Source organism: Vicugna pacos, chromosome 8, assembly GCF_048564905.1.
Source record: "Vicugna pacos chromosome 8, VicPac4, whole genome shotgun sequence".
Lineage (NCBI taxonomy): Eukaryota > Metazoa > Chordata > Mammalia > Artiodactyla > Camelidae > Vicugna > Vicugna pacos.
This window is the reverse complement of record NC_132994.1, coordinates 77544579-77568009: the sequence shown is the minus strand read 5'-3', so window position 1 is coordinate 77568009 and position 23431 is coordinate 77544579. Positions and strand designations below refer to the sequence as shown.

At 50.3% G+C, this 23431-nt stretch overlaps 1 protein-coding gene and 1 long non-coding RNA gene across 13 annotated transcripts in view; one reads left to right on the top strand and one right to left on the bottom strand.

Moving 5' to 3' along the window:
* Positions 1-23431, bottom strand: part of AFDN (afadin, adherens junction formation factor) — a 126578-nt gene that overhangs the window by 32941 nt on the left and 70206 nt on the right. For 6 of the 11 annotated variants that reach the window (XM_072966220.1, XM_072966221.1, XM_072966216.1 and 3 more), the window contains 12 exons: positions 22490-22559; positions 18879-18997; positions 16176-16237; positions 15861-16066; positions 13939-13959; positions 13063-13208; positions 12651-12745; positions 11987-12252; positions 10520-10663; positions 8734-8932; positions 4911-5014; positions 2868-2954 (listed from right to left, as the gene is read on the bottom strand). In XM_072966220.1, the coding sequence (XP_072822321.1) occupies positions 2868-2954; positions 4911-5014; positions 8734-8932; positions 10520-10663; positions 11987-12252; positions 12651-12745; positions 13063-13208; positions 13939-13959; positions 15861-16066; positions 16176-16237; positions 18879-18997; positions 22490-22559 (1519 nt within the window). The remainder of the gene's footprint in view (positions 1-2867; positions 2955-4910; positions 5015-8733; positions 8933-10519; positions 10664-11986; positions 12253-12650; positions 12746-13062; positions 13209-13938; positions 13960-15860; positions 16067-16175; positions 16238-18878; positions 18998-22489; positions 22560-23431) is intronic. The other 5 variants (XM_072966223.1, XM_072966225.1, XM_072966222.1 and 2 more) reach the window with 1 other exon arrangement.
* On the top strand, positions 38-7881 carry LOC140697798 (uncharacterized). Of its 2 annotated transcripts, none has more exons than XR_012075141.1 (4): positions 38-217; positions 489-631; positions 1172-1335; positions 6107-7881. It is a non-coding gene; the product is annotated as an uncharacterized lncRNA (long non-coding RNA). The 2 variants fall into 2 exon arrangements; XR_012075140.1 differs by lacking the exon at positions 6107-7881 and adding an exon at positions 3275-4904.

Below are 23431 nucleotides of genomic sequence, written 5' to 3'. Positions count from 1 at the left end.
TGGCCCCGCAGGGAAAGCCTGCACCCTGGCTCACCGGGTCTGGTCTTGCCTCCCCTCAGGCCGCCTCGACAGGCTCCCCGGCTCACTGCGCTCCGGCTGCGCCGGCAGCCTGTGCACTCGTGTGCCCCCGTCTGTGCCTATTCCCGCCGACACGGCCCGCCCTTCCCTCAGGAAGGCCGTCACTGATCTCTGCTCTGCCCTGGAGCTCAGATACTGGGTAAGTATCCCTGAATAAAGAATGACCCCTGATGTCATTCTCTCACTCTATTTTTTTGCCTTGTCCCTTGAGGGATCGAGGGTACATACTGGAGAAGCAGTTGCCTGGGATTTCAGATATTCTTGGCAGAAGAAAACGTCACTAGGTAAAGAATTACTTTCTCGGGAGCCAAACATGTGCTTGGTCTATTTTACAAGCAGATTCATTAACTCTCTTTGGACGAAGTCTGGTATCTCTTTCCAAAAATCTTTTCATATTACTTTTGTTCCAGTTCTTTTCTACGGAAGACGTCTGCAAAGACCAGAAAGAGCAGGGGGAAAATTCCTGACATGTCGAAGAGGATGCCCCCCAACCCCCGCTGAGAAAAGGGAGGTGCTGTCTGGTCCCCGGAAAGGAAGGGGCGGGCCCCAGCGTGTGAGTCTCACGGCGGGGGCTCTCTGCTTTGTGGTTCCGTGTAGATGTGCACTCAGCCATGCTCCCCATGTGGCTCTGGTGGGGAAGAAGCTCATCTTTGACTTGCAACTGTCTACACTCCCCAGTAAGCCCCAGATCCATAATGCTATATCCTAGTTAGAAATATTATTAACGCCTCTATTTTCCAGTTTTTTTTAAAACGAATCTTTTAAAATGTCTTAGTACAGGAAGCAAGGAAAAAAAAAAAACTAGAGACTGAAAGATCAAAAATGAACGTCACACCCTAACCTCACACGTGAGGCATGTCACATCCTCTCCCAGAATCATATCATCTTAACGATTAACCGCTACTTCAGTCTCCAGCACACTCAAACGCGAGGAAACCCATCTTTCGACTACCACGACCTTGAGACGGACCCCTGTGTGCCCCCAAGCGCTGTGAGGCTATACTTGCCTCTGACCACAGGTCACAAGCCCTTTTAGGACAGCAAGGATTCTGGGTCGTTTACATTCTTCTGACTTTCTTTTTTGATTTCACAGAGAGAACACTTTCCTTCTGACGCCTCAGGGTACGAAGGCAGATGCCCAGAGCACACGCTAGAGCTCAGAGGGGCTCCACGCCGCACAGCGGAGAAGCCATCAGTCGGGACGGGGTAGGCAGCCAGGCGCAGCCCCGGGAACCACAAACGAGAGGCCCGTCACAGGTGTGTGGCCGACAGCCTGGAGGTGGGCAGAGGCGGCGGGGAGCACTCGGTCAGCACTGGGTGGTGAGGACCAGGAGTCTGGCTCCCTTTGGGCCCAACTACCAACCCCAGGCAATGACAAGGCTCCGCCCGGCAGGCCTCCCAGGGGAGCAGAGCACCCTCAGCCCACCCGGGGCGCTACCGCCTGCGGCCAGCCATGCTCCTGCCCGGGCTGGGCACGGGGCTGCCCCTGCCAGCTCAGGGCTTTCTCCTCTTTGCTACCTGGCTATAAAAAGGCAGGAGACCTTGGCTCCAGGCTCCTCATGGCAGCAAGAGGACGTCCCCCTGCTCTTCACCTGATCCCCACCAGGGACCACTCCCAGGGAGGGTGGAATCTTGGGGCTGCCACACTACTGTTTTGTCTGCTGTCTGCACTCGCAGGCCAGGGGGTAAAGCTGGACTGTGACTTCCCGTCTGGCCCCTGTTCTAATTGCCCACTCACAGCTGGCCGCCTGGTGAGGCCAGGGGTCCACCTGAGGGGAGGGCAAGGGAGTGACCAAGCGCCAGGACACGGTGTCAGAGGGAAGGGGTCAGGTAGACCAGACCTACATTTACAGAAACAGGCAGCTTCATGCTGAAAGAGGTGAATAACCCTGCAGAGGAGGGTTTCACATCTCAGGTGAGAGAAGGACCTGAAATTAGATTTTACGCAACAGAAAACGTGGAGGTCGCCTCTTCCCTGTATGTTGAAGTGTGGGAGGGCACTTTTCATTCTAACACTGTTGACTCAGTAGGTGAGCAAAGAGAAGCCTGTCTGCGGGCGCTCTTTCCCATCCAGGCCCCCAGGATCTGAGCTGTGGGTCATCCAGTTACAACAGTCTGCAAACACGGCCCACGAGCAGCAGCCTTATCAGGGGGCGTCCCTGTGAATTCTGGACTGGGAGCTGGGTCAGAGGCCACACCCACCTCCAGGCCCATGGTGGGGGAGCCCACAGACGCAGTGCTTCAGAACCAGGCCACTGCGCCCCAGACAGCACCTGCCACGCAGGCGCTGGGAAGGCTTGGCTCCGCCCACTGACCCCTGACCGAAGCCCACCTCCCCAGTCCCAGAGCCCGTCATCCGACTACACACTGGCCCCACACGTGGCATCCTAACATCTCAGGTTCATCATGTTCCTCTTTTGTTCCAAACCCCCTCTCTGTGGTGTGACTCTCATAGTGCCAGTCACATCTTTAAAATCAATTAAGCACCTGTGTTCTCCCCTCTCCCCAGCAGAGGTCTGGGGTCACCCGAAACGCCAGTGGGGACTGGCTGTCACTTCCCCCACAGCCCACGGTGGCCCAGCTCCCCACTGGAGGGAGCCCCCGGAGACCAGAGCCAGCACGCTGCTCGGGAGCAGGAGCCCAGGCCCCGACGCACACGGAGCAGGGTGTCAGGGCCCATGCCTCCCACACGCAGGAGGCCGCCCAGCGGACAGCTTGGCCCTGACAGCTGCTGACTCCAGGCGTAAGGAATGCAGTGTGGCTGCTCTTACCCACCAGCTGCGTCCTACCTTTGCAGCAACAATGCTAAGGCCCATTCCATTTTGCTTTTTTAGGGTCACAGTGATTATTTCAGGTTCTTTCCTCAGAGGCTGAGCCTAAAGGACAAAGAGAAAAGTTTACTGTGCAGCTGACACAGAAGGGCTTCCACACCACTCGTATTCCCGTGGGGGTGGGGGAATGAAGGGGAGCGGGAAAGGAAACAGTAAAAAAAAAAACAAAAAAAAATGATACAGACGCTCTTCACGTGAACACTCACTCCCGACACCAGAGCCTGAAAGAGGAGTCGTCATAAACGCTGCTGAAGTGCTGTTAAGGAGCTTCACTTACAGAATAAAACTAAGCCTAATGCAACCGTCACGTGGAAAGACCTGGCCATAAAGACAGAGCTAAGTGTTCACTTTATTTCCTTTCAAAGCACGTTTCTAGGCGCCTTTAAAGAAGAAATTAAACTCATCTTGGCTGTGACAGAGTCGATCTCCACCCCCGTCTCTCACACAGCAAAATAAGGCAGAACAAGGCCCAGGCAGCGGTCCTAAGTGCTCCGCACCGTGCGCGCCCGCGGCGGGGCCACAGCCCCGAGTGCCCCAGGCACTGCCCCAGCAGACCCGTAGGCGAAGGAGGAAGTGGAATTATGCACTGACGTCTCGTGTGACAGACACGTCACACCTCGACCGAGAGTCAACAAAATCACGGAGGAGAACCACCGCCACGTACACACCGAGAGGATTACACACGCAGTGTGGAGGCGCAGTGCCCAGAAGTGGCAGGTACACACGTGGTCGGCTACTTTAGAACCAAAGTCTGTATGAGAATATTTCAAGCGAAATAAACAAGATTAGGTGACAAAACTTTTTAAAAAATCAAGACCTGAAACCTCCTGAAGGATACATGAAGAACTAGAAAGATTCCATCTAAGGTACTTGTTTTCCTATAAAATTTGGGAATTAAAAATTTTGCTATTACCTGGGAACTGACAAACAGCTAACCAGGTCAACACAAAGTACCGGCAGCAAGTTCACTGCAGCAGCAGCTAAACGTGCTCTCTACTTGGTGTGACAGCGATCATCAGCTAATTCAGTTTTCAGAGATAGATACAGTACCTGCTCAAATCTAAAGTCTGCTACTCAGCAAAAATAATGACTTTGAATTTGATATACAAAATATACATCACATTCTTTACTTATATTAAGTACTGCCACCTTACATACTCTAAGTTTTCTTAGAAATCAGGTTGAGTACAGGCACAGTTCTGGTGAATTCTACTTGGTAACCTCAATACTGCAAGAGTTTCTGAAGCTTCAGAAGAGCCATGGTTGTTTCTCACAGCCATGAATCTGCGAACCTCGGCCGAGGTGCACTGGTCCGCCTCGTGCCTTCAGGGCAGGCAGGCAGGTGACTGAACTGCCACACCCAGCCACACGCGACACCCTGACCCTCTGCACAGTAGGCGCTCAAGCGTGTGCTCACATCTGCCTGCTCCTCTGAACCCGTAAGTGGCTTGAGAGGTGGCAATGGCAATTATGTTGGAGGTAAAATTTAAGATAAATGAAACTGAACAAGAAAGTGCAAAAGTAAAAATTTCATTTGTTTGTGTTTTCTGGATGTCATGTGAAACAACTCTGATGTGGCGTCACCTTCTAAGACTCGGAAAATCATTCTTTCTTGTTAAAACTCTGTATGAAGCACGGCAGAATTTTCCTTAAAATCTATCAGGCTAGTAAATACTGAGATTGACCACTCTTTCAAAAAGATATAAAACATGTAGTAAATAATTTGATACTTATTTATGACAAGGCAGAACTAACTAGAAAAAAGAAAAAAAAATTTTTAACCTAGGAAAAATTTTCTGACAAAACCCATTAAGGCTATCATATCAGTATATTTTTAAAATAACGTATTATGGCCAGTGTAACCGTGGGTATAGTCTTTATTTTTAAAGCTATCATTGTTTATACACAAAACTGTATAGACATGAACTGAAAATAAAAAATATTTTCAGATCGTAGGACCCGCTTCTGTTTCTAGCCCAACCATCACCCCACAATACTTGCCAGCTCCGCGTTCTCGCGCACCAGGTGGCTCTCATGATCCGCTCCTTCAAAGTGCACGGTCCAAGTACCTGGGGAGCGCGGGTGAGGAATCAACCTGCAAAACCCTGGGGAGGAAATACGCAAGCTGTAAGGATGAGAAGCACGCCTCGTCGGGCCACTGATCTTCCCCAAGCGAAACCGCGTAAGGACCACCCGCTAACACCTGACGACGTTTTCCGTCCTCACTCGACCTCCACGCCCCGTGACAACCAAATTGTTCAGAAAGCTAAGGTCACATATTTGCTTTGGCCCAGTGGAATTTCAGCACCAAGGAGAAAAATGAAGGCAGTTTCCCATCTTCTTTGCTCCAAAGAGCCACTCCCCCTTCCATGAGAAATCACAGAGCTGCACCATGGCTGCTTCCCCGCTCATCGACTTCCTCTGCTCGACTCAGAGCTCCACGGTGGTAGCGAGTCTCCAATAAGAGGAGAGGAAGAGGGACCGGAGAACGACACGCACAGGGTGCCTCCCACACCTGCAGACATGGGGCTGCGTGCCTCACGGCCACGACGTTCTCTCACTCGTACAGCAATCCTGGGGTAAGACGGGCCTCGTCTCATTATCCTGTGTCCAAATCTTCTCGTAAGTCACACTCAAATTTCTTCCCAATAAAATTTAGAATCACCCTTCTATAAAATTTTAGAGTGTCTTTGACACCTTCACCGGGGACAGGTGACACCTTTACAAACTGAGCCCCGGCACTCTCATTCCATCAGACCGCACAGTGCTCCCAGACACCCTACAACAGGCCTCCTCCGGTTACACGGGTCCTCCGGGCCCTGGTCTCTACAGCGTGGCCTGACGCGCAGCACGGTGAGCAGACGGGCCTGGCCCTGGCGACCTGGGCCTGGTGCGCCCAGCAGAAAATCCCGTCTGCGCCAGGGCTGCCCCAGCAAGGGTCATTCCGGCTGTTGTTTTTGGACAATCGTGCGGTTGTTTGTGTAGAGGGCAAAGAAGACACACAGATATACTGGTTACAATTACATATAAGCTAATCTGACTCAGCTTTAGTCCTTTTTTTTTTAAAAAAAAAACCACTGCTTCAATGAACTATTACCTACAAGTTACTTCTCTCTCCCATTTTAGGGAATCTTAATTATCGTGGTTTTGAAATGTCAACAGTTGTAATTCATTTTCTTGTTTTTTCAAACGTCAAGTTCCACAATGTCTGGACCACGTGCAAGACGACGTGTGGCTCTCAGCCTAAGGAATGCGCCTCAGCTCAGGGATGAGTCTGTACTGGTTTTATGCACTTCTCTCTCAGACTTGTGTTGTACGAGAAACAGAAGGACTATGAACCGAGAGCACACAGTGGTTCTTTATTTGCCTTACAGAGAATTGAGTATGAAGAATTAAAAAGGCTGAGGTCATAAAAGAAAACACCCAGTTCTCTGTAAGTCTTCTAAAGGCACCTTTGTACAAGGCTCCATTATCATCTGAGAAGCATGAAACGACACGGGGGTGCCAAGGCCATGATGCAACAGCACACGTGTCCCACAGCCAGTCATCAAGGCACCCCGAGGGCAATCACGGAGGAAACACCAGCACCAAGCCAGGAGCCCACTGTTCCCCGCCTGGCCAGTGTCTACCCTACAGCGCCTACTGCAAACCCAGCAGCTGCACACACTCGACTTACACGTATTTGACAGAAGCTAGTAAATGAGCCTCCTGCAGACTAATTCACAAGGTCCTAAAAAGCAGCCTGGCCGAGCACGCGGCACGTGAAGGCCTGTCCCGTAGGATGCATGCTCCAGCTCGGAAGATGGACATGCACACACGTTCAAACGCGGCCACAGCACACCGTAAAAGAACATAAGAGCCACTCGTGGGGACGGTGGCTGAGGTTTTCCGGGCAAAGGGATGCCTGGCTGGAACTCAAGCGTGGAATTTTAGGCAGTAGGAAGAGGAACGAACATACAGAGTAACAACGTGGACCATAATGACACAGGTGACGGCGTGCCCGCCAGGTCGGTGTGCTCCAACCCCGCGGGTGATGGGGCGAGGTTCAGAGCCAGAGGGCAGGGACCAAGCCCAGATGTACAAGCTCCGAGGGCGGGGTGGTGGTGGGGGGCCGTGCCATGAGGACACCCGGGGGCAGACGTGAGAAGCGGTGCACGTGGCAGCCCACGGCAGCTGCTGCCTCGGGCCCATCACTCTGGTGGGCCGCAGGCTCTGCCAACAGGCACTCCTGGCTCAGGGACACCCTGCACCTGACTGCCGCCTGCCGCCCGCCCTCCTGCCCCCCTGCACCCCCGCCAGTCTCAGCATCAGAGCCCAACACAGGGCCCCTGTCCACTCCTGCCTGCCGCTCTCACCCCCCACGCGGCTGCTCTGAGAGCCGCACCCCTCCCTGCGCCCCGGAGGACAGCGCTGCGGCCGGCTCCGGGAGGGCTGCAGACGCACGTGACGGCTGCTGTACCAACGCCCATCAGCACAAGCAGCAGCCTCTGTGAAATGACTTTTTTAAAACTATCAAAACCTTTGAAGACATAAAAATCTATTGTGGTGAGTGAAATAATATTGAAGTAAAAAAATCACACTCACTAAACTTACGTACCTTTTGTTTTGCTTAAATTAACTCCCAAATTTTGGGTCTATTTTTCTGCTCATTTGTGTTCCACATTACAAACAACAGCAGGCTGGAACTGAAATTTGGTCTGATTAAAAGCTCATGCTTCAGCTGTAACTGTGGTACAGGCAGACCTCATTTTATTGCACTTTGCAAAAGTGGTGTTTGTTTGTTTGTTTTAATATAAATTAATGGAGCAAGTCTACACGTGCCATTTTTCTAACAGCACCTGCTCACTCTGTGTCTCTGTCACATTTTGGTAATTCTCGCTATATTTCAAACTTTTTCATTATCATCGCATCTATTAGGTGATCTGTGATATCTGATGACTATGACATGCTGAAGTCTCACGTGATGCATAGCGTTTTTTTTTTGATGGTTAGCATTTTTTAGCAATAAAGAATTTTTTAATGAAGGTATGTACTTTTTCCCGCAAACATAATGCTTTTGCACACATAACAGGCTACAGTATAGCGTAACCATAACTTATATGCACTGGGAAGCCAAAAAATTCATGGGACTTCGTGACTGCAACATTCACTTTACTGCAGAGGCCTGAAATCAAACCCACAATGTCTCTGAGGCATGCCTGATTGTCATCAACGTGCATCAGCAAGAGGATGCAGGTGGGTGTCACTAGGACGGGGAGATGAGCTGTACTGGTGTCAAGCACGCCGGAGCGGGGCCCGCATGTGCAGGCAAGCCCAGCATCCTCGCTCGGGCTGCAGTCCCTGGTGCTCAACCCACAGCCCGCGAGGTGGGCGCGGTCAACAGGTCCCTGCGCAAGTGAGAAGGCGGAGGTGACAGGGTGGGGTCAGAACGCAAGCCGTTTGGGGCCAAGCCTGTGCTGCCCTTAACTACTTTACTCTGGTGGCACCAATACAAAGGTAGAGTTCGGTTTGGAGGCTAAATCACGCAACGAGGATTGTAAAAAGACCGAGAATAGAGTTGCAGTAAAGGCCCCTCCTACCAGCGTAGGCACACTGTAACCGACCCTGGGAACAGGGCACATGCTCGCAGCAGGGCTGCAGGGCGGCCACCACGACCCCACGTCACCACAAAACAGCTCCTTCCGAGTCACCGCAACACCAGCTTTTCCAGAAGCACACACAGCGCTCCACAGAGTGGGCAGCCGTGTACGAACACAGAACTAGCAAGATGCTCACTTCAGTGCAGGTCACGATGCAGACTCCGGGTGTGGCAAACGCTAATTACCTCTCTGGCACAAAGGGTCCAAAAATTCTTGTAAGCCACTTGGGACGTTTCTGACGACATCGCAAGAATAGCCGTCCTCCGGCAAGAGGAAGGGCAGCTGCAGGTCAGGGTCCTCCTGCAGCCGCACCTCCCGCCCGTCGCTGCGCGCCAGCTCGTCGGCCGTGTTCTCGGCAACAGCCACCACGCTGTCCACCAGGTCCTGGGCGGGAAACGGGCGTAGAACGAAAGGGGTGCTGAGTGATGGTGCAGCTGACCGACAGGTCTTTTTAACAATGTTTGACTGCCCACGGTGTGGCCTCACACACACACACAGGGCCCCACAGGGAGAGTGACCCGATCAATGATTCAGTGACCGCCAGCGGAGTACATACTCTCCACACATGAACTAAAGATATTCATGATTCAGTTCAAAAAATGTGTAGTTTTAAACAGAAAGAAACTGTTCAATCACAAGATGAGTTTTTCCCTTTTCAAAAGTCATCAATTTTCCCTTGCACAGTTCTGCAACGTCCAGTTGCTATAACCCTATTTTCACAGTTAACGACACAGGGGAAAAGTTCACACAATGTTAAATATAAAAAAAATTAAGATAAAAATATCTATTCCCAGCTTATGCAGATGTAGTTTCTGCATTATGGGTTTATGAATGATTTTTGTTTAGAAACTCTTACGGTTCAATAATGTACACACAGTTCACAAACCCTAACGGCACAGTGGAATGGAGTGAACACACCAACTTGACCACCATCCGGTTCAGGGACGGAACGTCACACCCTCCAAGTCGCCCTCACTCCCCTCCCCTCGTCCCCGAAGTCACTGCTGCCCAGGCTTCCACCCCTAAGTCTGCCCGTGTGTCCCTGGAAGTCACAGACAGAAGCACGCTGTTCAGACCTGGTACTTGACTTCTCTTGTGCAGATCACATCGTAACACCCACCCAGCTGCTGTGTGGCCACGGCCTGCTCCTTCCATGGTGGTGTCAACATCCCTTCCTGTGACTGTGACATGGCCCGTGTGTATGCGGCATTGCTGGGGGAGCAGGTGGTGGTCTCCAGGTTTCAGCTACTTTGTACATGTCTTTGTTGGCATAAATTCAGTGGAGGAGACCAATCTATCCATCTGTTTAGGTTACCTCCCCATCTAATTCTCAGATGCCTGTATCAAGCTGATGGTAACTGTGATGGTGGGTTTACACAGCCTTTCTATAAACAGCCAGCAGACGCTGTGAACTGTGTTTCTCACCCCGTTCCTTCTGGGGGGAATGCCCAACTCTAGACTCTGCTCTGGAGGGGAATCTGGATTTACCAGTCAGACACCTCCGCACAGGCCTGGGAGGCAGCCCCTTGGGGAGACCCTGCAGCTGCTGCTGGCAGCACACTCGGCGACGTGACTCAGTACCCGGAACCTGTGGCGCAGGGCGGGCGGCCTAGGGCTGGGGCAGCAGCTTTCGGGCCTCAGGGCCTCAGGCCGGAGTGCTGCGCCCCTGAACTCAAGTGTCAGGGCAACTTCCCCACTTCCTCTCCCTGGCTTTCCGATGATTTTCCAAGCACTTGATTCCCCGAATTAGATCTCTTTCTACTTAAGATGCTGATGTCGCTTCTACTTCCTGCACTGAACCCTAGCACATACAGATACCAACAGCAAAACTGTCCTTGTACGATGATTAAATGAATTATCTTATTTAAAAAAGGAGGTAACAGAGTAGAGAAGTTTTCCTTTTTCTTTTTACCCAGCCCCCCTGTGCAAACACGGCCCATGCTGGGCGGAGACGCGGCGCCTCCCACTCACCGTGGGGACGAAGGGCTCGTCGGGCGCACAGTGGTAGTTCTGCAGCAAGGCCTGGAGCTGCAGGGAGTTCAGCTTGAAGCAGGTGCTGTTGATGCTGGGAATGTCGTCGGCTGCGTACTTGTCCATCGTGAGCAAGGTGGTGGCCTGTTTAAAGGAATAAGTGGCGTGAATGCCATGATCTAAAAGCATCTGACAAACACTCCCGCTCACTAACATCTGTAAAGCTGCAACAACTTGCTAATCTGATTCTGAAATGCAGGATGTTTTTAAGGAAATACACTCCATTAACATTAGCTATATACATTAAATTGAACTCAAAACATTGTCTAGTAAAGGCTTTCAGATGACCTCTTCATTTTACTAAGATACGTATGTGTAATGAGACTCAGTAATTTATGTTCACAAAGCATTTAAAAATGCTCAGAAACTTCAAACATTCACATAACCATTCGGATTTCCAATTACTGGGGTCTGAATAAGTTTCATTGTAATGACCTTTTTAGTAACCAGCTGACTCCATCAAGGCAAGAGGGTAGAAACCTCTTTCTACACTAAATCTCTTCAAGCGATTGAGAAAAAAATACAAAATTAAACACTACAGTAGCAAGAAAAAAACTGCCCCGGATCACGAGGCTGCAGACACTCGTTGCTCGCTGGCAGAGCGCCAGTCCCCAGGCCCGGGACACCCAGGGAGCCCCAGAGCTGGGGGAGCTGTCAGGGCAAGGCTGCTCTGCGGTCCCCGGTCCCTCTCTTCTTCCTCTGCTCCCCTTCGTGGGCTGACGGTTTTCCGGAGCCGGGGGCTCAGACTCCGCTCTCTGTCCGTGTGCCTCCACAGGCTTTGCTCTGTGCTCACCTGCCTTTGCGTGAGAGTTAATCACCACCCGCTTCTACAAGGGACTTAGCTTTCAGTATGGGGCTTTACAACGTACACCTTACTGAGCTCAAATTTAAAAACTCTTTAAAGTATTTACTGTACCGATTACCACCTGTTACAGGCTGCACTGCGTCCTCCCAACCCCACATGGTGAAGTGCTAGCCCTACAACCTCAGAATGTGACCTGACTTGGACACAGGCTCTTGACAGAAGGAATCAAGGACATTTGGACACTGACGTTCACCATGAACATGGAGGTGCAGACGGCGTGACGTGCCCACAAGCCCGGCAGCTGCCACCAGACGCTGAGGGGACCGACCCCCCCCCGCAACCCCTGGAGGAAGCAACCCGCCCGCACCCTGACTCAGACCTCTGGCCTCCAGAATGCAAGACCACAAATCTGTTGTTTTAACCATCAAATCTGTCGTGCTTTGTTCTAGCGTTCCAGGCAAACAAACCAACTGCTGCTTCATCGCTTGTGCGCACGGAGGCCCCAGAAGGAAGTGCCGACTCTGGCCCTCACCCAGGACGGAACCGGAGACAGTTACGGTGATGTCCGCGGGCAGAGGGGCAGCACGGCCGGGACCACGCACCTGCACGATCCTGCTGAGGTGGCAGTCGGCCGCCAGCTCCAGGCCCTGCTTCTCCGCCCAGGCCTCCACATGCCCCAGTTGCTGGCGGATAATGGCGCCCCAGTAGTGGGAGCACAGCCCCGACTCGGGGTCCGTCACCAGTCTGTTGAACAGCCACATGTTGATGAAGTGGAAGAGCTGCGAGAAGAGCTGGATGGTCAGCGCGGCGTTGACCCTGCAGCGCCGCAGCAGGGACATGGCTCCCGTGAGCGTGTGGAGGACGTCATCTGTGAGGGAGGACAGGGCACCCAGCATCATTGTGGGCTCGTCTCAGCTGGCAGCCAACCCGGCTACCATCTGCTCAGCCACTTTCAAAATACAACTCACTCTAGCAGGGAGCAGTGGCGCGGACTCGAGGCGCACACAGGTGGTAGCTAACCGTACCGCCCGAGGGTCACCCTCGCTGGCGTGCAGGGCAAGTGCTACAGCGTGACCCGCCAACGTGAGAACTACTCTTGAACAGAACGGGTGGTAGTTAAAATTCATTACTTTACAGAATGCCAAATCCAACAGGGACCACGTTTATTTTTAAAGTACCTCCCTCTCACAGACAGCAAACATTAAAATGAAGCCCAGCGAGGAGGAGGAGGGAAGGAGGGGTGAAGGGGCGGAAGCCAGCCCTAACCTATCTTCGGTCTCTGCAGGCCGCTCTCCTCAGGGTCATCCAGAAAGGCTGGCATGTAATTGTTCAGCTCCGACTGAAGGCAGTGAACCAGGTACCTGCAAACACGGGCACAGCTTTCACATTCTCAGCCTGACACCCCGCCGGCACCAGACACAACGGCACATTTGTACTGGCAGGGGTCACAATGTGTACTGCTCAGAAGTGTCTGCCATGTAAAAAATATACGTAAATAGTGTACTCTTAGGATTCTTGAAACACAGCTGGTTGATCAATTTTGCATACAGTTATTTACGCTTCTTGATATCCATCTCCAATTATCCTGGACAAAAACATTCAGTTTTGAAAATATAACGGGAAAACACATGACTGAAATCTTTATAGGACAGCATCATCTCCAAAACCTGTGCCTTACTTAAACGCCATCTGAACCAAGTGCGCTAGAACATCCTGGGCGTCCAACGTGACCCGACTAAGATCTCGGTCCTGCTTAATGAAGTTGAGCAGCTCAGACGCGTTGGCCATCCAGAAGGCAAGTGCCCCTGCAATATTCTTCTGTTTCTGTGGACAGAACATGTTTCAGTCAGCAACCAGAGGACAGCAAAAATCATAAAAATAAAAAGGAATGCTCTTGAAAAGCTGCTGAAGATAGACCAGTACCTTCCCATTTTCACCAAGGTATTTACCACAGATACCAGATATTTGCAAAGGAATTTGGGCACCTCCACAGCAATGGAAAGTAAGTAACCATTGCCACTTCTTAGGGTTCGTGTAGAGACACATGGTCCCCTGAACTACAATTTATGGAATCAGTGCAGAAAGGAGATGTCAAAAATACAATACCAAATTGAAGATTGTGCATTATCTGGTAATCTGTGAAGTGTACACACACGTATCCATGGTTACCCACAACCACCCTGATACCCACAGCCACTGGCTTGGACGCCAAGCAACTTGGTATCAAGCACTGATCTATCGCGCTATCTCCCGACCACATGTGCAGCCAGGCAACCTCAGATGAGATCCAGAGTAGGAACCAAGGATAAACAACAGGAGAGGAAACAGAACTTCTGTCGTTTCGTGTCCACACTGAAGTGCGTTAAGCAAAGTTATGAAATGCCGATAAAGGTTGCACAGTCAAACAAGGGTTTTAGTACTGCATGTTTCAGCTGCTGAATGGGTGTTATGAACCGCTCAGTCCATCGCTGCAGGGCTGTTTTGACATGGAAGCAGCATGAGAAACTCAGCTAAGCCAGCACAGCCAGGATGGGCTCCCGGCAGCAGGTCCTACCTGATCCACCTGGTCTACTTCCTGGGGAGAAACGGACGAGGGGAAACCAAGCAGAACAAGAGAAAGAAACTCGTAAACAATCATGACAGTTAAAAAAAACAAAACACTAACATGAAGTCACGACACGAAGGTGCGACACTGGGTTGCGCTACCCCCACATGACATGCTCACTCATGGTGCTGAAGCAGCTCCGCAAGTCTGTGACTTAAGGACCAGTTTCCTGTTCTTAACGTGACACGGTAACTAAGTGGACGCCTAGAGCTTATCCATAAAGAAGATGTTACAACAAACACGCGAATATACTGGTCTCCTTAAAGTCACTGGAGCCTGCTTTTACAAAGAAAGGACTTCTCAACACCTCTTAACGATGCTGTGTGTTTGGCGACTTAAAGGTACTTAAGGTGAGAATCTATTCCCCTGGATTAACAAGAATGAGCGCGATAGGAAAGACAAACAGCAACAATAAAAATAAGGAAATTAAAAAATGTGTTAAAAAGCGTACACCTATCCTAAGGAGGACTACATTGGTTTTTAAAGGGAGGTTTCTGCAAGCTGAAGAACTTTAACTGTGCCACGATTTTTTCTAAAAATCCAGATTCCTCCAACCACACACTGAACCCAAATCTGAAAGGCCTGTCTTGACGGTGGCGGTGGCGATCTCATGGCCCAGTGCAGTTCAGTGAGCAAAGTCCACCCAGAGCAGCTTGACGACGAGAGCTCTGTACTGAGATCAAGCTGAGGGGAGACAGACCCTGGCTCCGGGTGACAACAGAAAAGGAAACCCACATCTGCCCATAACATAATAAAAGAGGCACAAAGTGGTGCCCAAATAAAACACCTTTCCTTTCTATCTATTTCCTCACTTGGGTAAAAGAATCAGAACCCCCATCAAACTCATATGCTAACCACGCGAACAAACATTTCTTGGGAAATTTTGGTCTTTTAAAACAGTTAAAATTAAAAGATTAATTTACCTCAAGCTATGGTGACAAGAGAAAAACAACTAAACCATCTAATCATGTTACTAAACTAGAATTTCATAGTTGAGTAGTAAACAGTATTGACAGGTGATTCAGGAAAACTTTTTAAAACACCTGTAAATTTACTCTGAAGAATTTTAAAGATTAAATCTCCAAATTACCTACAAGTTCGGAAAAGTGTTATGCTAATTTTATCAAATACAGACAGTCCTAAAGAAAAGCAACCCATTCTAACGAGAGGATGTCCTTACTTTGTGAAATTTTCAGAACAGCTTTATAAAAGAATTTGACCCTGATTTTCATTGTGAGAAATGCCATGATGCCCATCATACCTCCACAAGCGCCATCAAAACCCAGACCGTTAACCACCAACATCTGAGCAGGCGCATTATAAAAGGGGTTTTATAACCACTAAAAAATTCTCAGGTGGTGGTGGTCAGGGACTGGGGGAGGGGCGACGGAGAGGAGCTGCTTACTGGGTGCAGGGCTTTACCCTGCAGTGATGGGGGCGCTGGTACAGGTGGAGCTCCGACAGGGCTGCTGCACAGCACTGCGAAGGCACTAAACGCCACGGGGTCAGTCACAGTCAAACGGCTGACTCTGAGTCACGTGAATTTCACCTCAACAAAGTATTATTTTCTAACCCTCAACAGCTTCTCACACCGACTGTGACTTCAGGGGCCTTTTTCGTGATCACTGTGACCATGCACAGTTTCTCTCCCTTATTCTAAACTTTACAGGAAAGACACAGAAGAAAGTTTACATTTCTTTTCAACTTCCAAAGCTACACAATTTTAAACACTACTTACATGACTTCTGTTTTAGAAAAAGTTCTTAAGAAAAAGTCAACATGTAGCCACATCTGAAACGTTATACTGACCTAACTGACTTAAAGGCCACAAGTACGGACACCGGGCCACGCGGCCACGGGCCAGGGCTCACCTGGATCACTCCTTCCATCATGCTCACCATCTTGTTGACGATGGCGATCACCTTGTGCGTGCGCTCTGCGGGGCTGACGTCAGGTCTGTACGGGCTGGACAGCACGTGCCGACACGCCATGTACAGCACGTACGTGGGTGACAACTTAAAGTGCACCGTTGAGCTGTTCGTGTAACTTATGATGGCGGATAAAAATGAATCCTCAGCTGTGAAAAGATTTTGGAAAAAAAAGGACAAAAAGCCCCACGAAAATCAGATGGAGAAAAACAGAGCAGGGAACAACTCACTAGAGCAAAGGCCTTTGAAACTACTCACAGCTTTCCCTGAATTCAATGCTTGCAGGCAGGGTCAGCTCAGGCCCAGCAGCATCCTGAGTTCTGAAAGAGGAAAGGTGCCACCTCCTCAGATCAGGTCTCAAAGCCAACACCACCCCGACAGCCAGTGCAGATTTCTGCAACCGTTTTGTAAATGTCCACAGAGTGTTTTCAAATAGTAAACAGCCCAATCACTCGTTTTCACGTGTAACCTATTCAAACATTTAGGTGAGTGTACGGGGAGTGATCACATCCCAGCTCCTCACAGAGGTCAGTTCCTTGAAGCACCTGCTTCTGTCATGAGAACAGATCTGACCACGTTTCTCTATTACTGATGAAGACTTTGTGTCAACTGTAGGGACAAGGCTGCCGGGCACCTGCTGCAGCGATGGCTCAAGTGACACTGAAAAGACACTGCGAGGAGACACGAGGAAAGTCTAAACCACGCTGAGCTTGAACCTGAGCTCTTACAACGAAGAAGAAAACTTCCCTAAGAGCCAGACACCGTCTTTCTCTCCCAACGAAGGTTAGACAGGCGATCCCCGAGGCCCGTCAGCTGCTCAGTGTCAGTCGTTCTCAACGCGCACAGTGAGGCGCGCCACAGGAGGGCCGCGCGGGCACTGCAGGTTCAGTCACACACTGGGGCCTATGGTAATTCCTTCCCAACAACAAGGATCCTCTTGCCCCACCCTCTACTCGGTGCACAAAAAGAGAAGCAGAAAACACAGTGGGAGGTAATTCAAACTATTGTAAACATCAAAAGTAAAAACAAAACTCTTCTTCTCATGTAATTATATGCTTCAAAGTTTATCACCCACTCTGATCTGTTAATTTGAATTTAACTCAACAACTTAGTTATAAAAATGCTCTTAGAAACAGAATATAATTTAAAAGCTCAATTGTTTTGGTATCTCTCTTATACTGCCGTGTTTATAGAATCTAACACTGCAGATAGGCAGTTACCCTCAATTTAATATCCGTAACATAAACCTGGATAAATTTAATAATTTCTATGCTTCATCACTTAAAATAACTATTAATAAAAATAAGGAATTTAAATTGTCATTGAAAATATTTAAAAATGTGTTAGTGGTAATTTAAAAATCATTCCCATCAAAGATATTTTTCCTTGATAAAAATCAGTGTTTAATCACTCATTTAAGCCACTTGGACTTTTAGGACTATTCCACTTCAGAACAGCTCATCCTAACACACTGCACGCGTGGGAGAGAGCGAAGCCTGAAAACAGGGAGAGTCACCTCCTTCCACCACTGTCTTAGAAGCAACAAAGCAAGACAGAATTATAGTCCAAATAAAACTTTAATAAGTCCTGGCAAAACAAAAGCATATGACCTTGCAAAAATCAATGAAATACATGCTCACAGGGATAAAATAACTTCTGACACACCATCAACCATCATGTGGCTATTCTGCTGACACACTACATTTACTTTCTAACTTACACTCTTACTAATTCTGTGCATCCTGAAAGCATGGTCCTCGCCATCTTCCTCTCCCCCACCTCGATCACTTGCTTACTGAGATGAGCGCAGGCTCAGCTCTGATGGACCACCACGCGCACCTCCTCATCACCTTGTAAATAAACGGAGGTGCAACTCACAGTGCTAGCCTACCATTCTGAACATCTTATTCTAGAATACATTATCAAAAACAAATATGGACAAAGTAGGCTATTTTATTATTATATCTAAAAAAGTTTCACACAGCCAACAAAATACTGAATAATAACCAAAAAGCCCAGAATAAAAACAAGGTAAAAATGTGAGATTCCCGTATGAATCTACAGACTTAATTACTGTGCTGAATGATATTAAAATCTTATGATGTGCAGTGCCCTCTGCTGCGAGACAGAGAATTTAAGACTCTGCCATGCACCTGTCACTGAGCTGGTAAGGCACCTGCCCCTGTGAATGTCTCAGTCAGTGGGCCTGCAAAAGGGAAGTCAGGGGACCTCCTCAAAAATCTGAACAGCACCCCAAGACAAGCGCTCCAGCCCCCACCGACCAGCGGGGCACACGACGCACACGACTGCCCCCGCTGCCGCCTCCCGAGCGGGGCCCCGGCGCCTGGCGGGCTGGCGCAGCGGCGCCCGGGCTTCACCGCTGGGCCTGGCGGACGGGCCGTGCTTTCCAACACTCACGTGAAGCTAGACATCTCAAGGAAGTGGAATGCTGACTTATTAAGGTGACATGTATTTAAAAATCTTAAGGAAAGGAAATAGAAAAAGGCCTACGTTCTCTGTTCAAAACAACCAGGCAAGAACAATGTCAGCAGAAGAAACGCCTCGTGGCCGCCTGTGCGCAGGGCCCGCGCCAGAGCCCAGGACACGGGAGGGGTCTTCAACACGCCACTTCCGCGTCACCTTTGGCTTTGTGTATTTTTAATCATGCGAACTGGGTAAAATGACTAGTCTAAACTAAACATAAAAATTACCAAGTATCACAAGCCCATAAAACCCCCCTTCTCCCGGTTTTGCAAAGCAGCACATTTAAAACAGAAACACGTGCCCCAGCAGGGTGACACCGTGGCAGACGAGTGAGTAACGGATACCCGTGCTGATGAAGCATTTTTCTTCAGTTCAGTAACATGAAAAGGAGACACTCTCAAAACCCCCGCTCGCGTTCCGAGCCTCCCCGGGCGCGGCCCACTGCCCCGTCACTTGGCGTGCGCTTGCGCTGCCCACCTGCTGTCCTGCCGGCGGTAGTCCTGCTGCTGCTCGACTCGGACCATCGGCTTCACCATCCCTCGCTCAGCGGTGCTGGTGGCAGACGGCACCCTGTCGCTGTCCAGCCTGGCGGTGCTCTGGGCACAGGGAAACACAAGGCGTTGAGAGACGACATGATAGACACCGGGCTGAACACTCCACGCCGCAGGGGCTGGGGAAGGTGTGCTACACGGCCGCCCGGCAGGGGCGGAGAGGGGGCCTCGGGGGAGGGGGGCGGGCAGTGCCTGGGACGTCACGGCCACAGCATATGCCCGCGAGCACGCTGTCCCTGAGAGAATGACAGGGCATACAGCCACTTTCCCTCTCAGAGAGCAAGCACCTGGCTCTGAGCCACAGACACACAGGGTCTTCAGGAAGGACACGGTAACAGGGGCTTCACTCCCCAGGTCCCCTAGGTCAGGACAGACCTGAGGGACAATGCGCACAGTCCCAAGAGTCAGGTCTCTTTTTACTTGTTAGTTTTAAGAAAGAATTCAAAATTCACTCATTTTAGCTCAAAACCTAGTGAAGAATTCAGTGGAGAAACTGGCTGATTTCTTGCCCTTAATCAACACAGGGAAAAACACCTGAATAGCAACCCTATCTAGCGCACTTAAGTCCCTCCGAATAGCGCACACTGCTAGCCAGCCTGAGGCAGACGGAGGGACGAATGGCCTGTATTAGGAAAATCAGACCAGAATCAGTAAATGCATGTAAAACTCCCACTGCAGCAGAAGAATTACTAAGGTCTCCTACTCCGCCCCTCACCGCAGACGCCGAGCGCGGAGCAGCACACAAACCCCCACCCGGCAACCGGAGCAGCGCAGCGCCCCCGCTTCCCGCAGCGCCCGCGAGCGGCCCGCACAGCTCGCCTCGGAAGCACGCTTTCCACGCGCTGTCAACGCCGTGTTTCCGTGCTGCGGGGCTGCGATGGCCGCGCTACGCCTGCCGTCCGTTCACCAGGCTCAGGAAACCAGTTTTCATTACTTTGTTTAAAATGTTCTTCAGCATGAAGTGTGAGAACTGTGCTCATTAATGTGCGTGCACAACAGTTCCTTCACTAAGACACACTTACAGACATAAAACTGCAGTGGATGGCAATGTTTAGACTGCGAAACCTGGTATAAATGAGTAACAGCAAGGCAATAGGTAAATACATTATGATGTATTTATAAACTAACAAAGTAATTTTAGCCGTTTTCAAATGACTTTTAAAACAAATTCTCACAAAACAACAGCTGAAGGAAGCAGGACAGAAAAGTGTGTGTGTATCTGTGTGTAAAAGAGGTTTATGATGTTAAATATATGAACACACACGCACAAAGAGCTCAGAAACGGATCTATCAAAACGCCACCAAAAGCCAGCCATAAATCAGAGATAGAGTATTTTCATTCTGAATAATTTTTCTCAATTTACCAAATTTCCTACATTGACTATGCATTTTTATAAGAAACGACATTCTTTATAAAGATGATTCTATTTGGTTCCCAGAGTACTTACTCGTTAAATTACTCAGTAGCCCTTCCCTGAGACGTCTGCGTGTCCGGCACTTCCCTAAGCACCACAAGCACCGCAGCGGCCACACAAGGAAGAGCCCCACCTCCGCGGAGCTCACCTTCTACAGTCAATCAACAAACCAGACACACGTCACATGGCATTTAGGGCTGCACCAAGAATTTAAAATGAGGTGTTGTACTAGTGCCGGGATGCTCAGGAAAGACTTCTTCAAGGAGCTGGAGTCAGAGGGGTTAGCCGTGTGAAAACCAGCAGAAAGGGCACCCTAGGACAGGCGAACCCACTCAGGCCTTCGGCGGGGGAGAGAGGAGGGTGGGTGTTCAGGGAACAGAAGCCAGCGTGGCTGGCATGCGGCCATGGGGCCGTGGCAGCACACACCTTGTGTAAGACCGTGAAGATGTGTGATGTCTGCGTGAGGGTGGTAATGAAGTCTAGTTTACACTTTTAAAGCTCCTGTCTGGCTGCAGGAGGAGAACAGTGGGCCGGGGAGGAGCGGGAGTGGGGATGCTACCCAGGAGGCTCGAAGGCACCCCTGCCATGTACCGACCGTGGCCTGAGCAGCCTCTCCCGGCGGAGAGACAAAGAAAGACGGCGCTGCGGGCCACGTCGGAGCAGAGCCAACAGGACGTGCCAACGGCTGGATGCAGAGGCTGTGACAGATTTCTGCAAGCGACACTGAGGATGGGGTATCTGGTCCTGAGATGGGGTTGCGTCAGGGAAAGAAGAGTGTTACACCTGACACGTGCTGGATGGTCCCAGGATGCCCAGCAAGCTCTGGAGTCTGAGAAGGCGGGGGGGGGGGGGGGGGGGGGAGACAGGAGTCACTAACATGGAGGCGCTGTGACTGAGGCACCGGCAACAGATCACCTGGGGACGTAACAGTAGAAGAGACGGCCTGAGGTCTGAGACCATGGCCCCATTTCAGACGTCAGGCAGAGGGGGAGGGGAGACACCCACCACGAAGGCTGAGGGGAATGAGCCCCGAGGTGAGAACAGCAGGAGACCCTGGGGGTGGAGGGAGGACGTGCACCCGGTGGGCCAGGGGCCCCGGGAGACAGACCATGCAGGGCCTGGCAGCCGGGCATCTGTGCCATGACAGGCCCAGTCCCTACGAACAGCAGGAGCCAACTGGGATCCGAGCGAGAAGACAGAGGGGAGGCAGTGGCCACGGCAACTGCAGATTATCTCTGCAAGAAGCCACGCCGGGACCAGCCGCTGAGGGACCAGCAGAGGCTGCAAAGGCAGGTCCCGGTGCTGCGAGACGGCCTGGCAGTCTCCGTGACCCGCTCACACGCTCTGGCCCCGAACCTGGCTGGGCCTGCGCTCCGCCTGCACCAGGGGGAGGAGGAGGAGTCAATGCCATGCCGGTTCCAGAGTCACGCCGTAACAAGGCCTGGACACTCCACACTTCCTGGGAGGCACCAAGACGTCTGGCTGCCCCCATGAAGAGAGACGAGGAAATGGAGGCCCGGCTGTCCCTACAACCCAGCACAGCCTGGCCAGCAGCTAACCCACTAGCCGAATGCAGCCCCATGAGTAACCACCAGCAAGACCAGCGAAGAGGCTGCCCAGGTGAGTCCAAACCACACTGCACAACTATAAAGAAACAAAGTGACTGTGCTTTTAGTCCACACAGTTTAGGGGTGGTCTGTCACTCAGCAACAGATAACCGAGGACAAGCCGAGGACAGAAGGAAACTGTGCGAGAGCGAAGGGCTAACCATGGAGGCGGGGCCCAGGCAGGTGAACTGAAGGGGAGTTGGCACCTAAGTCAAGGTCACAAGAGTGGGAATCCACTATCTCTGGAGGTCACCTGACCCAAAAGGCTGATCACATCAGGGACAAACCTATGACACACTGCTTGGAAGAGAAAGAAACTTCCCTGGCCTTAGAGGAAAAGACAGCCAGCTGTCTTTCATGCATCACTAAGAGAGAACACGAGAGGTCAGCACAGCCCACACGCAGGACCGCCAGAGTCTGCACCACAGTCTACGAGCCCACTGCTAGGCACTCATCGGTGACGGCCTATGATGTCAAGCAGACACAGTCCCGTCAGGTGACGGGCGGCCACCTACCTTGCTTGTCGGCAATGCCATTCCACTATGAACATCTCCTCCTACATCAAAGGTTGTCTCCTGAATAATTCTGTTGAGATAAAAAAGAGAAATACACACGACTAAGAACTCTCAAATGATAAGAGGTAGTCTCTTCTTAATAGCACAAAAGGAACAGTTAGCCAAAAATCCCAACTTTCGAAGACTGTCAAGAAATCACTGTCAGAATATGAACTCAGAATTAAAAAGTTATCGTAACTTTATGAACTCTTCTTACCAATGTATACTGAATATTCTCAAGATTGTATTTTTGAAAACTATACTTTAATAACAAAAAAATTCAAAGAAATAAAAGAAAAGAAAGCTGTTTCATCACAGAAGTCCCTCTGGGCGGCAAATGGCACATTAACAAAGTGCAGGTGGCCAAGGCGCCCGGAGGCCCGACCAACGGGGGAGAGCCCTGAACAGCCCCAGACACCAGCAGGTGAGATACTGCCTAAATCCCCTGGGCTTCTGCACAAGATAATCAAAAAGAATAAAAATCTCCCTTCTTATGATGTCTGAACAATAATACATCGTCTAATTTCAAAGCATTACAGTAACTTGAAACTTCTATTTAAGCCTAGTCTATAGAATGAAACCAAGACATGATACTGAAATTCAAAACAATTTTTCAAATTAGAAAAGCATTACTTCCTCTGCCCCATTACTACGAAAATAAAATCATCCTGTAATACAAACTAAAAGCATGCTTGACAAGAGTAACTTCTGAGAAAATAAAAGCTTGTACTAAATGCTACTATTGTCAGCACCCTGGACACGACCTCAAGCAATACATTACACAGTTTTCTGAAACTAAATACTCAATTCTCTCTGTCACCAAGATATTCAAAAACAGAAAATGCTCTGCTGGTTACCACTGGTTCGAATGGGAGACTCAGTTCAGAAACTCCGTCTCTGGTA